This window comes from Vicugna pacos, chromosome 17 (assembly GCF_048564905.1).
Source record: "Vicugna pacos chromosome 17, VicPac4, whole genome shotgun sequence".
In the NCBI taxonomy this organism is placed as follows: domain Eukaryota; kingdom Metazoa; phylum Chordata; class Mammalia; order Artiodactyla; family Camelidae; genus Vicugna; species Vicugna pacos.
The window spans coordinates 10,598,961-10,617,186 of record NC_133003.1 but is presented as its reverse complement, the minus strand read 5'-3'; the positions used below and the strand labels follow the sequence as shown (position 1 = coordinate 10,617,186).

At 36.6% G+C, this 18,226-nt stretch overlaps 1 protein-coding gene across 9 annotated transcripts in view; it reads left to right on the top strand.

Moving 5' to 3' along the window:
• Positions 1-18,226, top strand: part of CNOT10 (CCR4-NOT transcription complex subunit 10) — a 53,863-nt gene that overhangs the window by 24,481 nt on the left and 11,156 nt on the right. For 5 of the 9 annotated variants that reach the window (XR_012060510.1, XR_012060509.1, XM_006200611.4 and 2 more), the window contains exons 9-13: positions 824-973; positions 2,027-2,229; positions 5,695-5,816; positions 7,562-7,738; positions 8,655-8,735. Coding sequence is in view for 7 of the 9 variants with exons in the window: in XM_006200611.4 (XP_006200673.1) it covers positions 824-973; positions 2,027-2,229; positions 5,695-5,816; positions 7,562-7,738; positions 8,655-8,735 (733 nt within the window). In the remaining 2 variants the exon portion in view is untranslated. The remainder of the gene's footprint in view (positions 1-823; positions 974-2,026; positions 2,230-5,694; positions 5,817-7,561; positions 7,739-8,654; positions 8,736-18,226) is intronic. The other 4 variants (XM_015236233.3, XM_072940938.1, XM_072940942.1 and 1 more) reach the window with 2 other exon arrangements.

Genomic DNA, 18,226 nt, shown 5'->3' with positions numbered 1-18,226 from the left:
ATGAAGGATTAAAATGTAAAAATAAAATCATAAAACAGTGAAAGAAAACTTGGATGAATATTTTATTTGTGTGGTGGGGAAGCCATGATTAAACATCATGCAAAATCTAAGAACTATACGGTTTAGAAAAGATTACTAAATTTGACCACATAAATAAGTAAAACTTTTTATAATTAAAGTCGTAAGCATGCACATACACACACTGAACTAAGTCACAAGACAGATGACAAACTGGCAGTGGAGGGGGATATTTGAAACACATAACAGCACGCTTCTGTAACACACACTAGCAGGTAACCAATAGGAAAAACATCTGTAACCAGATTTTTTAAATGAGTGTGAAGAGCAGTGTACAGGATTATACAAATGCCCAACCAACACGGGAAGGTAGATGGTCAAACCATAGTGTTTTGACTGTTTCCGAAACACGTGCATCATTCCTTCCAGTTTCTACATAGTATTTTGTTGTGTGGATGCAGTACACACATATTATATAATTGAGAATATTTCTTGTTCTTAACATTTTTATATCATTTGCTTATGATTTTTAAAAATTAAATGAGAACAAAAAAACCAGCTAAACGGGCTAACAAAATCAATGTGCAGGATTGGTTCATCACCTTTAATAAAATATTTTAAGAGAAAAGGAGTTTACAAAATTTTCAGATGTTCCCTGAATTTCCAGTGCCTTTTAAACTGTTCTGTAGGGACTGAGTGGAATTGCATGCAGCGTTAACTCATGCTGGATAAACCTGATTCTTGTATGACATGTATCAACAGTAGAATTTTAATCTGTGGGTAAATTCATTTGTGCTTTTCTCAGGTGAATGCTTGAGATGCATGTTCTGGAATAATCTTGGTTGTATCCATTTTGCCATGAGCAAACACAATTTGGGAATTTTCTACTTTAAAAAGGCTCTGCAGGAGAATGACAATGTCTGTGCGCAGCTCAGTGCAGGCAGCCCTGATCCAGGTAAGCCCGTCACTGGGGTACAGTTTGTATTTTACTACTTGAGAAAAGTGTGATTTTAAAGAGCAAGCATCTGGTCAAAATACATGCCTTGTGTACTTGCATACACTTAACACTGATCCTGCTCCAACAGTTTGACTCTGGGGATTTTTAGTAGGTATTGCTACTTTGAATAGCAAAGTGTTAGGAATTATAATCAAAGAAGTTTAAATTACATTCACTTTCTCATGGATTTGAAAATCAGCAATTCCATATGGTAATGTTATAAAGCAAAATGTTTTGCTAAGATTTCTTGACTGTGCCAAACTAGTTTTATTATAGCTTCTTTTCAGAATTTCTCATGTTATACTGTTGGCAGCACCTAACAGTCTTTAAGCAAATTCCTGAAGTCTGTTCCTCTTATACTCATGGTATATGGATCCTTGATCTGAAATGCTTGAAATCAAGCAATTATTTAGCTTTTTAAAATATTTTAAAAACTATTTAATTTATGAAAAATGTATCCAAAAAAACCCCACAAATAGTCTGGTATTATCATGGCCTGTGAAACCCAGAATGAGTGAACAGTAGTCACTGTAGGTATAGTACCTTTATTTTTATTTCCATAATAAAGTTCCCTAACACCTTAACATTACCTAAATACTTCTGGTTAAGAAAACGCATAATGTTAAAAAGGGTAGCTAAACTGAAAGTGAAATTGTGGGATCTTACAGGCTCTAAAAATGTGGAAAAGTAGTGTAAGTTTCACTGCAGTGGGACCGGGTCCTGTCTCTTTCCTTTGCCTTCCTGGAACATTGTGGCCTGAGGAGCTGGCAAATGAGAAGACACATCTCTGGCTCCCCCAGCAGACAACTGAGATGACTCTGGAGGGTATTCATGAAGTTAGGGGGCAGAGGTCATCACTGTGGTGAGAGCTGTTGACAACTTCAGATTGGAGATTGGGGTCATTGGTGTTGAACAAGGTAGAGGCTGAGTACTCGGTGGAGCAAGTGTTTTCAGTGGAACTGTTGTTTTAAATTTAATGATTTATTCTCATGTACTTTTTTTTATCATCAGGCAAAAAATTCTCAGGAAGACCCATGTGTACATTACTAACCAACAAGAGGTATGAGCTGCTGTATAACTGTGGGATTCAGCTCCTCCACATTGGACGGCCTCTGGCTGCGTTCGAGTGTCTCATTGAAGCCGTTCAGGTGTATCACGCAAACCCCCGCCTCTGGCTGCGGTTGGCTGAGTGCTGCATTGCCGCCAATAAGGGGGTGAGTGTCTTTTTGAACTCACCCTTCCTCCCTACCCCATTTGTTACATGGAGATCAAAAAATACTTGTAAACATAAAGATCTCCCCTGTCAGTTGGACAAAATTTAGTTTCATAAAGTCATGTGTTCACTTTCCAGCTCCTGGTAAGTATGGCAACTTGTATCAGCAGTCACACTGGAAAGCTGAAGCCATTAGGGTCGTATCTGTTGAAACAGTGGTCTGCTCGCTGCTGGGGCAGGGGCCGTGCCGTCAGCTGACCTGAGAGAGGTGTGTGCGCCCAGTGATTAAAGAAGGACTGCTGATAACATAGTGAGTGTGGAAAGAGCCACATTACCCTGTGTTTTCCTCCAGTGCCTGTGGGTTTACTTTAGATTCAGTAAATGTTTTAGAGTTAGAGGATTATCAGGCTGTGTCTCTCTGACACACGTTTGTCCACAAGGGCTATGAGAAATAGGCTGGTTTACGCTAGTGTCCATGCCTAGGTTGTCTCCAAATGGCAGTTAGTGAAAGCCTTTTGAATCTCAAGCTGGGTGGGGTCACTAGAGGGTAGGGGAGAGACAGGTTGTATCAGAATTACGAGATGTCTGTACCACCCCATTTCCTAGCCCCCTTGCCATTGCCGAGCTCCTTGGGTCTGGAGGCCCGGAGGTAGGGCAGCCTGAGGTTTTGCCTGGCCGGCTTGCCATAGGTGATAGCACTTCCTCAGAAGCAGCTACAGGAACTAAAGGAATTAAAGAGGTGTGTTTGCCTGCTGACTTTCACACTTGATACTTAAATAGTTTATGATTAAGAGAGTACCCCACTGGGGGAAAGAGATGAATGTTGTCTTCTGAAAGGCTTTAATAATTTATTTCCTTGTACTTTTCCTTTTAAGGGACAACTTTGAATTGGATAATTCTTAAATTAACTGATAAACAGCTCTAGGCAGAATTTATACTTTTTTTGAAAACAAAAGGATTTTTAGAAATTGCTTATTCTCTTTAATTTGATTAATTTGATCAGTGTTGGAGGCCTTAGTAAGGTTTAATATTTTCTTTTTAAATTATTTTTAGAAACGGTACTTTTAGGATTGTCTTTGTTCAGTGGATTGCATTCTGAGATTTTTTTTCCTCCCATTTTCTTCTAGAAAGTTACAAATTTGGAACTTTTAAAAAATAATAAAGATGACTTGGTTACCATAACTTGGTGGATACCAGAATACTCACAGTCTGTGCTTCTAATAGGAAATTTGCCAGAAATAATTATCTCTCTTTGTGCTTCTGCACCTTCTAAAACCTGAGGTGACCTAAAAGACAGTAAAAAAAAAAGAAAAGAAAAGAAAAAAAAAAGACTCTTGAATAAAATCAGAGAGCACAATCCCAACAGGAAGGATTGTAAACCCAAAATAAAATTTCGTAACATTTAATCAGGACAGAAGGGATGCTGAACAAAGCAGTTTGTACCTTCCAAAATAAACCCATTTTTAAATAAACAGAACCAGTTTAATTGTTAAATTTAATTGTTAAATTAGTGATGATTAGGTCATTTTGTCCTGATTATCTGATGCAAGTTGTTTCAGACCTCTTTTGGCAGATGCAGGGTTCATGTTTACCTGGGCAGTGTATAATATGTAAGAAAAGATTTGCTAAATTAAAAACAGACTCCCACTCCTGGAACACAGAGATGAGAATTCATCTCACTGGGAGACGTGAGAAGAGGGTGCCAATCCGGAGACACTTCCGGGGTGGAATTAACAAGAGTCTATGTGCACAGAAGAGAAAAATGATTTCTGTGTGGCTATCATCTGAGATAGTGCGAGAGGAGAAATAGCAGATTTTGCACCTGATATATTAAAGTTATTCAATAAATGTTCACTGCGTAAAGGAGGAAAAGGAAAAAAGAACCTTGCTATTCCCTTCCCCTCAAAAAGAAGATGACCTGGCCCAAAATAACCCTTTTCTTTTGCTGATAACTTTCTTGCCTCACCCTCCATTCTGTAAAACCTTCTGTTTTGTACCACTCCTGGAACCCCTTTCTAGTTGTTAGATGGGACATTGCCTGATTCATGAATCACCCAATAAAGCGAATTAAGTCCCACCCTCCCCAAAAAAACCCAGACTCAATTAGAGTATTTAAGAGAAGGCTACTTTAAAAATCAAAATATTCTCTGGAAACTTGCCATTTATTTTTCTGAGTTCTGAAACATTTTTTGAGTGCAGTTGCTGCCAAGGCACTGTAAAATCAGAAATATCTTAATTACATATTACTGTTCTACATCAAGACTGTTCTGGCACACTTTCTGGCTATTGGTGTATTATTGAAGATACGATTTATTATTGTGGATTTTTTGTTCCATCTAGATCTAGCCATCTGATTAATTTGTATGGCCTTAAGCATCAGGAAAGAGAGTATATGGATGAAATATTACAAATTTATCACCACCACTAGGAAAAGAGGTCAGAATGGGGAGCCTTCCCATCATGGTTCAGAACATCCACTCTTATTTTTTATTAATATTGCTTGGCTGCCTCCTCAACACAAAATTAGTTCCAGTCAGTTTTATTGTATCGTTTAAGCATTGTGTAATATTTTCTCTCTAAAATGAATATTTAAGTGAATCCTTGTTTTGTTGGTCATCAGTGGAAGTACAGCTATAGTAAAGGTATGTTAGGGAGCAAGAAGTAACGGTACAGGAACATTTGTGTTTGGAGGACTTTCTGCAGGGCAGAGTTTACCTCTGCAAGTTTGTTCCGGTGTGTGTGACTCTGCATGGCTTAATAAAATGACTAGTTGGGATTCTACCTGCGGGTAAATCAGAGCCTTAGCGTGAAGGGGGAGAGAAAGGAAATTGGCACCAGTGAGCTTCTATAGTGAGATGATGTACCTTAGTGAGATATCCCTAAAATACTATGTAATGTGTAGGCAGCTTTTAGTATTTCAGTTTGCGAATGGGGCTTTAGGATTTATATTTCCTACAAGGTAAGAATTGCGCCCATGTAAATTTTAACATATGTAGCTTGTTAGTGTTTCTGTGTTGTTGACAATTTAATTGATGCTTTCAGTTAAGACGAAAAAGATCTGTGTTTTAGAAAGTGGGGCTGCTTCCCTTTTCTTTTTCACTGTGTATTTGGGGCCCTCTTATTTTCCTTACTCTGATGTCAAAGTGCCGGTAATATGCAGCATGGTGCCTAGGGCACAGAGTGGTCTGTGTAAATCATGCTACATAAATGCTTAAGTCATTCTTGAATTGTTTTTTATCCTCAGGATTACCTTTGGCCTCATGCTAATCAAATGTGGCGTCTATCACAGACTCTGAGCCTCACGCACTCTTCCCTTCGCCATCAAACGTATTTCCTTTATCACTCGAAACTCCCGTTGATGGATCTTAAGAACTTTCTTAGAGTAATTATGAAATGTATTGGATTAATTTTCATGCCCCATCTTACAGCTCCATTAAGTTAATTGGAAATGATTTGTATTTTGTAGACTTCTGAACAAGAAACTAAAGGTCTTCCAAGTAAAAAGGGAATTGTACAATCTATTGTTGGTCAAGGCTATCATCGGAAAATCGTCCTGGCATCACAGTCCATACAGAATACTGTGTATAAGTAAGTATTTTGCAAAGAATAAGTGTATATAGTTAGTGCTATTTCATAATAATGTTACTTGTGTATAAAAAATAGTCTTCGGAACTATTCCTTAGGAGGGCCCACTTTGTAACTAGGTTTTATTGCTCCTTCAATAAATAGACCCTGATACTAGCTCCACAGGGAATGTTATTTGACATCTGATTTTGGTTTATTACATCCATGGGTGCTAAAATTGTTGGTGGCCTGAGACGCCCTGGTCTATTCAGTGCCGTTATTCAGAATGTCCAGAAGAGGGCATCTTGAGGTTAACTTTTTATATAGTTTATTATTTGTTATGGTACTTTTCATTTAGTTATTTTCTCATAGTCCTAAAGCTGATTCTTTGTATTAGGAGAAAAAAGTAATAGTACGTATAGCAACCCAAGTAATATAAAGCTGTCACATGTAGAACAACTTTGCAGTTGAACAGCTTTTCAGTGTAAATATGTTTATGTTTTATAACGATTCCAAAGTGGAGTTGCTATTATTTCTAAAGTAGTAAGCTCTGTACAAAATTCACTCCTTTCTTTTCCAAAAAGCTGTTCACTTTTCCAAAGTTTTGAAGTTTCTGGCGCACAGTGTTTTGCTCTTGATTTATTTCAGCAATAACGCAGATTTCTTTCAAAAGACAAGTTAAAACATTCCGACAATTTCAAAATTGTTACTGCTTTTTACTTTTTTCCCCTAATAAAGCTGACTCAGTTTGATATATAAAACCAATAGAAACATAAAATCTCAGCAAAGTTGTAAGACAGATAACACTGCTTTTTCAAAACTTATCAATAAGGCATTTTCAAAACCAAGCATCAACCAAGACAGGGCTCAAATGTGAAAATCTATTTCCTTACCTGAAAAGACCAGTTCTCAGAGTACCTATCCTGGCCGGCCTCACAGTTTTCCCATCTGTAACTCCTGTGTTGGGTTAACATTGATACTGCAAGTATCTCTCACGTTGTCTCCTAGCCTTGGTCCCATTCCTGCAGACACGCTGTGGTGTATAATGTGTATGTATACTTGCAATCTACTATTTACACTTCATTCATCTTATATACAGACATGCCTCCTTTTATTGCACTTTGTTGTACTTTGCAGATGTTGCTTTTTTTTTTTTTAACAAACTGCATGTTTGTGGCATCCTTGCATAGAGCAGGTCTATTGGTGCCATTTTTCCAACAACAGTTGCTCACTTCATGTCTCTGTGTCACATTATGGTAATTCCTAGAATATTTCAGATTTTCTCATTATTGCTTGCTATGGTCAGTGGTCAGTGATCTGTTGTCAGTGATCAAAGATGATAGTATTGCAAAAAGATTATGACTCGCTGAAGGCTCACGATGCAGTTTTTAGCAATAAAATATTTTTTAAGGTATGTACGTCATGTTGTTTAGACATGATGCTACTGCACACTGAATAGACTACAGCATAGTGTAAGCATAGCTTTTATACGTGCTGGGAAAGTAAAAAATTCATGTGTCTTATTGTACTGCGGTATTCACTTTATTGTGGTGGTCTGGAACTGAACCCACAATATGTCTAAGGTGTGCCTGTGTAACATTTAGGATTTGGGTTCTTTAGCATTCTCTTACAACTACTTATATTAAAATGTCTACCTATCAGACGGCAAAGTTTTTATTTTTACAATTATATTGGTTTCATTCCTGATAATGAAGAGGTCTTATTTAGTTTTGTTGTTTTCTCTGCTAACCTGGTTTTGTTCTTTTCAGTGATGGACAGTCTTCAGCCATTCCGGTAGCCAGTATGGAGTTTGCAGCCATCTGTCTCAGAAACGCCTTGTTGCTGTTACCTGAAGAACAGCAAGATCCAAAGCAGGAAAATGGGTCTAAAAATAGCAGTCAGTTAGGAGGTAACACAGAGAGCAGCGAGAGCAGCGAAACTTGCAGGTATCCTGAGCCCTTTGCCTTCCTGGGCAGAGTGAGCCCTTGGCCTTTACAGGAGTTCCTGAAATCTTCAGCCTGAGTTTCCAAAATTCTCTGTTTGGAGTAAAAGAAAGGAAAATACGACTGTTTAAGCATTTCTGGAAGAGAGAAATAAGGTGAAGGCTTAAGTGAGGAGAGAACCTTGAAAGAGAAAAGTGGAAAGTAACAACTTTTCCCTAATAGGAATAGTTGCAAGAAATCATTTTGCTACGAGACAGCTTTTTTTTTTAACTTTTATTGAGATAAATACTTAAATCCCTAAAACTTTTCATTTTTTATTATCTTATACTTTTTCTCTTAACGTACTGTAAGCCACTAACCTCCAGAATATTTCTATGTATTTCTAGTTTCCTAGTATAAATTACATATTACGCTAATCTGTAGAAATTGGGAGAGTTTATGTAGTAATAAAACAAACACTATTATATGTAGAAAGTTCTTTTTGCACACAGCACCTTTAAAGTCAGGTCTCCCATTCCAACATTTTTTCTTGATTATAATAGAAATACATGTTTATTGTAGGAAATTAAAACAAAATTGTGTAATTTTTTTCCCTCCATCAAGAGGTTGTGCTTTATTATAGTTGGTAAAAGACAGTTAAAAGAATGAGAAATGTGTGAAGGTACTGGAATGGTTTCCTTTGTATAGCAGAGATGTTTTCTGTTAGAGATTTTTGAAAGTAGTATGTACTGGGGAAAAGAGGCTAATATACAGTATCACTTTAACATGTTAGTGATACCAAGTTACTAAACATTTTTCAATGTTTTGATTCTTTTACACTTTCGTCATAAAAAATTGGGAGTGGGGAATGGGGAAACAAAAATTTACATTTAGTTGTTTATTTATCCTCTTCATAGTTAGGAATCTGTCTTTATTTTAGCAGTAAAAGCCACGATGGAGATAAATTCATTCCAGCTCCACCTTCTTCTCCATTGAGAAAACAGGAATTAGAAAACTTAAAGTGAGTATCTACACAAAATTAGCGTTGCATCTGTTGACGTGAGCACATTATCTCCTTTGTTCTGTTAATGTTGTGAATTACACTGATGAACTGTCAGATGGTAAACCAGCCTTTCAGTCTTGTGATTAAACCCTACTAGTCAGAATGTATTACCTTTTTCCTCAGTTGTTGGATTTGTTAATATTTTGTGTTCACAAGGAAGGGTGGTCCATGCTTTGCTTATGATGTCTTGGCTGGGCTTTGGTTTCAGGGTTATGCTGAACATATGAATGAGCTGGGAAGTGCTGCTTCCTCTGTTTTTTAGTTTGTGTAAGATCGGTATTTCTCCTTCCTCATATGTTTGATAGAATTCACCAGTGAAACCATCTGGCCTAGGGTTTTCTCTGTGGGAAATTTTTGGTAATGAATTCAAGTTCTTCAATAGATGAGGGCTTTTTGGATTTCCTATTTCATCTGTGTCAGTTTGGGTAAGTTATGTTTTTGTCCATGTAGATTCTAAGCCCCATTATTTTTGTTTTGAACAGTCAGGTATAAGTTGAAAGGAACAGAGTATTCTTTTATGTTTAGCCACACAGTTACCACTTCCTGATGACTCGAGCGTTTGTGAGGTAGTTCCCTTCAGTCTGAATATCTTCCTTCAGTGTTTCTAATAGTACAGGTGTTGGTTTTCCTAGAGTTTCGGTGTTTTGTTTGTTTTTTTTTTTTTTTCTTTTTTAAATCTAGAATTGTCTTTATTTCAGCTTCACTCTTGGAGGATGTTTTCACTGAGTATGGAATTCTAGGTTTTGGTTTTGTTTTTGCTTTCCTTTCATTCGGCTCATTCAGCATGTCACTGTGCTGTCTGCTGTCCACTGTCTCTGATCACAGCCACTGTATTGTAGCTGCCGTCTCTCTGTCAACGTTGATTGTCTTTGTTTTTCAGCAGTTTAGACTATGATGAGTCTAAGTGTGATTTTTTGTTTGTTTTTAATCTTCCTTGGGGTTAGCTGACTTTCTTAAATCTATAAATTTATCTTTCAATAAATTTGGGATATCTTTTACCATGATTTTTTCATGTTGCTTTTGGAAGTAGGATTAATGGTACAGCGTTACTTTTAAGAATAATTTCAATAACGAAACTGCAAATTAAAATGGAAAGAGAGCCATCATCAGTTGTTTTCACCTATTAAGTTGCAAAAAAATGACATGGGTACAGTTAAAACATTAATACGTTGCTAGTAGTACTGTAAATTGATGCATTACTTTTGGAAAGCATTTTGTTTACTCCTCTTTTTTCCACAAACGTTAGTGCTAGTCTTGTAGTAGTTGGAGGGGAATCAGAGGTAAAAGAAGCAGCACTGCCCTCAAAAGCAGATGGCAGACACTTAGGAGAAAATGATATTAGTTAGATTAGTTACTAGGTGGTGAGATTTGGGGCATCTCTTTTCTTCTGGTGAGAATTTGATCACCCTGACGAGTGGAAAATGACCCATTTAAAATTTTGCCCTTCTTCCAGTCCATTCAAGGTGCTCAGTCTGCTGCCGAGGTTTACCTGTGTTACCTTTTCTGTGATTGTAGGATTTATCATTTTCATACTGGGTTTTTTCATCCTTTTCATTTTTATAAGAGTTCTTCTATATTAAGGAAATTGGCCTCTATCATTTGTCCTGAAACATTGTTTCTGACATTTAGTTTTAAAGGAGAGTTTCATTTTTTAAGTATCATATTTATGTCTTCTTTACTTTTTTCCTTTTTGTGCATAGTTTAGAAAAGCCTTTCTTATCTCCAAGATTTAAAAAATAATTTAGCCATGTTTTCTAGCTTTTTTTTTTTTTTACTGTTACACTGTCATAACCACCAATCTAAATTTTGTTTCATTTAGAATTTATCTAAGCAAATAAGGTAGGAAATCTATCCTTATTTTGTGTGATTTTTCATAGTATATTTGTTTGAAACATTCATTTGATTAATAGCTTCATTGAATTTTCCGAATAAAACATGAAACAGGTATAAAATGTGAAGATTTTGTGTCTAAACGGTTTAAATTACATTTTTATAAGATAACATATATGTATTTCTGTTTGCATTTTTTAAAAGTCTGGAGGGGATCTATGTCAAAACTTTCAAGGTGATTAGCCCCGAATGGTGGGATAACTGATGATTTTTATTTTCTTATTGCATATCTGTTTTTTCCAACTTTTAAAAGATGAAGATACTTCATTAATCTTACTGAATCCCTTTGGAGGAAAGACTGGCCAGCAGATGTGCCCTTTTCTGGTCCTGTATTGTCAGACCAGTGGGTTCACAGAGGGGTATGACTGTCAGCGAGCTCAGGGCTCCAGGCACCCTGTTCAACAAAACAATAGCTTTTTACCTCTTTATTTCATTCTGTCAAAATATGCCATAAATTCCCACTTTGCAGTAATACCCTCTCTATCGTGGGTTTCATATATATGTATATCCCTACTGTATTGTATTGTCTGGAGGAAAGCATTAATCTTCTAATTATGTGGAGGAAAATCTAAAATCTCAAATTTAGTTAGAAATGAGGAGTTGATCACTTAAGGTTTTGAAAGCAGTGTTTTGGTTTTTTAAAACTTGGCAAAGGTAATTAAATTTTTTTTTAATTATCTTCAGTTATATTAAAATTTCTTGATTTCTTATTTCTTGTATGAATCATAAGAAGCAAGAAAATAAAAAATACTATGACAGATCACCAGTGAAACAATGGCAGAAACAAAATATGCAAAAGAATATTGCTGTTGAATGAAAATTGAATTTAAAAAAACGAAATTCCAAACATAGAACTAAAATAAATTCACTATGCTGGATTTTTGTCCTGAGTGGCAATGTGTAAGAATAAAGCAAATTAAGTAAAGCTAAACTGGATTTGGTATAAAATAAGCTGGTGAGAAGGGGTAGATTGTAAACTTCAGCCAGGACTGCATTTGAGAGAACACTTTGATATGGCCAAGAATAGTATACCATCCCCCTCCACCATATGCCTAATATTTTCTGTAGGTGTCTGTTTATAGAGCCACCTGCATTTCATATTTATCTCAGGGTTCATCTATTTTTTATAGGTTGTTTTATATGGTAAATATCCAAGTAAGACAGAAGGTTCTACAGTGTAAAGTGAATTTTGTCCCATCAGGTCCTCTGCTTCCTCTCCTCTGAGGGGCAACCACTGACCCGCTTCTTATGTGTCCTTCCAGTGAGGTTTCAAGGTTGTTCTGTATCAGTACACGGAGCTCTGTTGCATCCTTTTCTAATGGGTGTACAGAATTGCAGTGTATAGATATGACAGTTCATTTCACATTGATTTATTGTTGGTCTTTTGGTTTTGGAGGGGGAGGTAATTAGGTTTACATATTTGTTTTTAGAGGAGGTGCTAGGGATTGAACCCAGGACCTCCTGCATGCTAAGCTTGTGCCCTACCACTTGAGCTATACCCTCCCCCCGCCATTTCACACTGATTTATATTTAGCTCTTTGTGGTGTTTTCAGTCTTTGCTATTACAAGTAATGCTGCAGTGTATATCACTGGACATGATTTTCAAGGGGAACTCTTAGTGATGAAGTTATTTGAAGTGATTTTTAAACTTGATTTAATTTTTATAAATTTATTTGAACGAGTACTAACCTTAGGGTTGCTTTATGTATGCATGCATTATCTCATACCGTTGAACAGCTGCAGAGTTGTGTGATTTAACTTTACTTTCTGAAGATGGCATTAAAGAGAAGGGTGCCAGCAGAGTGGCCTTTCATGGCACAACAGCTCTTTGCTTTCCACATATCCTTGTAGGAGGAGTGGTGCTTTTCAGAGAAAATAAAATTATGTCCCTATTTTTGTGGGAAGGGGCAAAGGGTCTCCATAGGGAATTCCATCATCATAAAGTGAGGTAAAGATGGGCTTGCTGATGTAGATTAACCTTTTTTTCTTATGGAGCAGATGGGAGAAAGGAAATGGAACAAGACGGAAGGAGCCTTAGGGTAGATTTATAAAAAAAAAAAAAAAAGAACTGCTCTGCAGGACAGTGGTAATGGTGATGTGGAGACAAATGGGGTGGGGGAAGGAGTCGCAAAAGATTTGTGTCGCGATTTTCAAAGCTATAAAAGCTCACAGTGCAGTTGGGTGTGTTAAAGGGCAGTTTGGAGGCAGGAGCCAGCTGTCTTCCACAGAAGGGAGGAGGCTGAGCACACTGTTTCTCTGTTAAGATCCTGGAATTTAGAGATTTCATCCACTTCTGACCTGAATTCTTTTATGTGATTGGAAATGTGTGTGACTAGTATATAGTTTAGTTTTTATGGACTATTATGTTTGACCCTTTGCGCTCTATAATACCCAAGACACCAATGCAAAACCTCATTTCCTATTTCCAGCATAACTAATATGCAGTAAATTATCATGACTGTTCTAATGGCCACTTCTTACCGTATGGGTTGAGCCTCTTGAGTATTTTCATTTTTTTCTTTTCATTTGTACATAAAAGGAGATGGATCTAAGAAAACTTTATTCTAACCAAGTAACAAGTATGTCTTTAGAAGGCATGAGATACCTGAAGCAGTTGTGAGATGTTGTATTAAAACGAGGTAGCTTTCAGAAAAATATTCTCACAATTAAAACAGAAATCTGTCCCCAAAACAGGAAGATGTCTCAGAAATCAACGAAATAGTTACATTGTGAGGCTCACATGAACTTAGAGGTACTGATACAATGGATCAACAATATAATGACACTGTTAGACTGTTGCTTCAATTCCCGAACTACCCAAAGCTTTGCAAAGCTATCAGTTTCTTTTGATTAAGAACACATATACATAGTAGCCTTATTAAATAAATGCTATGACTTGAAATTTTTTAAGTAAAAGATGATTCTGTTTCTAGTTTTTTGTGTAAGAGAGATGAAGACTTGTCCACACAAGAATTTCACAGCGACTTTGCTTAAGATAGACAAAAAGTAGAACTAGCCCTTTGGTATGCATCAGTGGGAGGATGGGCAACTCAGTTGTAGTCCACTCTATATATTGGAATACTACTCAGCTGTAAAAAAAAAAAGGAACAAGTACTGGTACACAAGTCAACGCAATATGAATCTCAAAACATTTCCCATTTCTTCTTTAATCAGTATAAGGTATATACTGTATAATTCCATTTATACCATTTGTATAACAGGCAAAACTATACAAAACTAATTTATAGTCATAGAAATCAAAACAGTGGTTGGAGAATTGACTGGAAGGAATCTTTCTGAGGTGAAAGAAATGTTCTGTATCTTCATTGGGCCGGTGGTTACATGTGTATATTCAAACCCTTCAAACTCTACACTTAAAATGATACGTTTTAATACATAAAAAGTATACCTAGCTGAACATTTTTAAGATATTTTGAAATTTTTCAGTTAATATAATTGTAAATTTATAATTTTTGAAAATGTGAGTTAATCACTAATGATCAATAAATGGTCAGTTTCTCTTACATATCACTTAGAGGTGACATGACATGGAAAACTTGGTTTCTTAACAACAGAGAAACATCTCTCTGCGTATTTATCATGTATTCATCAGACCCTAAGGCTGCAGTGTCCAGTGCCAGCACCAGTCATCATAGGAGGCTCCTGAGCGCAGGAAATGTGACTCATGAAAGCTACACTGTTCAGGTGTACGATACACACAGAATTTCAAAACTTAAAAAAATATACAAAACATCAATAATTTTTTATTTTGACCATATGTTGAAATGATATCTTAGATATACTGGATTAATTTAAATATATTTAAATTAATTCTTTTCATCTGTTTCTGTTTTTTTTAAATGTGTCTACTAGAAAATACAAAATTATATTTATGGCTCCAATTAAATCCCTGTTGGGCAGCACTGCTCTAAGGTTTCAGACACGTTTGAAGGGCCTGTGTTTGTCGCTATGTGGTTTCTACAAATGTGTGGTATTGTTGCCGTGCCATTTTTCTCACATACCACAAAATTTAGCTGAATATCTCTTCAGAAAAATTTGTCTTTAAAAGGCCTAACATCCAAATGAATCTTAGAATGTAGACACATGTGCGTGATTGATATTTTGGACATATGCTGATTTAAATATTAATGTTTCCACAAGCATTTGGGAGATAATGATTTTCTTATCCAGTGATTGGTTTTTATTATAAGGATGTACTTTTAATATCTTATTTTTTTGAAGTGAGACATTTATTGACTGACTACTGATAATATTTTCAAAACAGCTTTGAGATCTGATTCACATACTATACAATTAAAGTGTACAATCCAGTGTTTTTTAGTTGATTCACAGTGTTGTGCAATCATCACCACAGTCAGTTTTCGAACATTTTCATCACCTCAGATGGAAACCCTGTACCCTTTAGCTGTGACCCCTTTGTCCCGGGTCTGCTCCCCAGCCTTAATTAATCTACCTTCTGTCGCTGTAGCTTTCCCCATTCTAGACTTTCCTGTGGATGGAATCACGTAACATGTGGGCTTTTATGACTGACTTCTTTCACTTAGGATAAAGTTTTCAAGGTGAATCCAAGTAGTAGCATGTATCATTGCCATTTCATTGTAGAATAATATTTCATTGTATGGATATATCACATTTTGTTCATTCATTCATTGATAGACATTTGGGTGGTTTCTATCTTTAGACTGCTTAGAATAATGCTGCTATAAACCTTCATGTACCAGTTTTTGTGTAAACACATTTTTTTTCTTGGTTGTATACCTAGACGTAGAATTGCTGGGTCATAAGTAACTGTTTAATCACTTGAGGAATGACCAGACTTTTCTAAAGCGGCTGCACCACTTTACAATCCTGCCAGCAGTGTATGAACATTGTAATTTCTTCGCATCCTCACCAACACTTGTTAGTCATCTTTTCGGTTATACATTGAAATGGGTATGAAGTGTTATCTCTTTGTGGCTTTGATTTGCGTTTCCCTGGGGACTAATGATGACGAACATCTTTTCATGTGCTTATGGGACATTTGTATCTTTTCCTTAGAAAAATATTTATTGAGATCCTCTGCCTATTTTTTAAATGTGTGATTTATCTTTTTATTATTGAGTTGTAAGAGTTTATGTATTTTAGATCCAAGACCCTTATCAGGTAAGTGATTGGCAAATATTTCCTCCCCTTCTGTCGGTTGTCTTTTCACGTTTTGGAGGTGGTCTTTGAATGACGGATATTTTACATTTTGATGAAGTTCGGTATACCTGTGTTTCCTTTTACTGATCTTGCTTTTCATGTCATGTCTAAGACTCCTGTGCCAAATCCAAGGTCATGAGGTTTACTCCTATGTTGTTATTTAGAAGTTTTGTAATTTTAGTGCTTACATTTAGGCCTTTGATCCACTTTGAGTTAATTTTTATGTGTGGTATGAGGTAAGGGCTCAAATTAATTGTTTGCATTCTAGTATCTTATTAATAGTAAGGAAATACATTCATAGGGTTAGTCACATTAACATTTCTAGTTGCGCAGTGTTTTTATAACTGTCATGGGTATGTATGAAGTCTTACGTGTTGCATATTGCAGGACGTCTTTATTATTTATTCTGAGATTGTGATATTAGCTAACTTAATTTCTAAAACTAAATTGGAGGCTTCTCTAGAACCTGGAAAAGAGTATAACAGAACTGGAAAAGGGTAGGAAATAATGTTGGGGCCAACCTGGGAAATAGTGTGTATGAGAAATTAAAATCAAAGTATACAAAATAAAAATGAAACTTCAGTTTGTCTTTTTCTTTAATAAGAGTCTCAAAATGGTTAAAAAGAAATGTTCAGCCAAAATTTAATTAGGCCCACTTATTCCACAAGTATAAATTATGGAGCCTTAATTAATTAGTTCATTTAGACTCGGATGTGACACTCAAGTGAATTATTTCCCATTCAGTTAAAAGGGACCTCACATGGCCCAGTGTTTATAAAAGAAGATGAGTCAAACAAATGGTTGATAACATAAATATTGCAGACAGTTTTAGTGTACTTAAGGAATCATATTTCTTTTGGTCTTAGCCCGTGAGATATACCAAAAGCAGGAATATGGCTAATAATCTTTTGAATCTCATATTGCTCTTGCTAGAGACCCATCCCCATTTCAGTCTTGTAACTGAATGTGGTCCTACTAAAAGTTGCTCATCTACTAAACTCTACCAAAGAGGGGAACCTGCCTGTGTGACATATCCCTCACCTTAGCAGCAGCTTGTGTTCATGATGGCACAATTCACATCAGAGTCCCAGGACCCCATTTAGATGAACTGGTGATCAGACTGGTCACAAGCCAGGGTTAGAATAATTCTTCAGTGGTCTCCCACTCTGTAGAAACCCCATGGGGCTCCTGCCGACATTGGACAAATTGTTTAACCCCTTTGGGCCTTTTTCCTTTTGTCAAATAAGCAAGTTGGAGTGAGTGATCTTAAGGTCCTGCACATGTATAAAATGCTGGGTCTGTGACTTTATGCATTTTATTTTCTGTCTGGAGTAGGACTGGGTTCCTTGAGATGCTAGATTTGGTTGAAGAGAAAAACTTCTTCAGCTTGTTTGAGCTGGGCTTCTATTAGTGTTGGGTTTGGGGTGTGTTTGTCAGTAAGATGCTTTTTGTACAGAACTGTTACTAGAAAGCAGAGTGTTTACGGAAGACATGAAGTGAAAAACTTATCCAAAACTTTAAATTTTTCTGAACAATTAAAAGTTGGCAAGTTTAACATTTTCTAGATTGTTGTAGATAAATGGAAACAGCTTGAAATATATTATTTTAAATTTTAAAATCCAGTACCATATTCATTTTGTTCGAAGAAATTCTTCATAGAATTTTTATGAGCCAGTTTTTCAAATAACGTTTGTATGAGGTTCCTTTGACAAATGGAGACCGACTGGACTTACCCCATTTTAGCTTCTTTTGATACAGGTTAAGCTATTTCAGACACTTGGTTTAGATTCATTTTACTCACAGAATATATGGCTTGACAAATTTTTAACGCCAAGTCTTACATAGCTTGCTGCTAGAGTTTGGTTGTTTTAAGACATGTCTTCCCCATGTCTCACCTTTCTTTCTTCTTCTTCAGCTTTTTTGTTCTTTCCTTTTCCAAGGGTTGGTGCTCTGTTCTAGACCTAGCTCCTCCAGCCTGTGGCAGGGAGTGTGGGGTTGTGTCAGACGATCTGCGGGGGGAGATGGGGTGTCCCTTCCCTTGAGCTAGAGTTCTTCCAGTCTGATGAACTGTCAGATCCACTGAGTGGCTGCTAAAGCAGATTGGACAGTGACTCGAGGAAGCAGTGGGGCAGGGTTGGGGGGGTCAATATTTTAAGTAGCAACTATCAGAAGTAAAATGATTTCCAGAAGCTTAGTAGGTAGTGCCGTGCGTGTTTCCAGTGTTCTCGTCTGCAGGAATTATGCAGTGTGGAAAATTATGCAGAGTGCAAAAGCCAGAGGGTGGTGGGAGATGAGGTAGGCTGGAGGGGAAGGTGCCCTGAGAAGAGGGGCACATGTGTTAGTTTTAGTTTCATGTA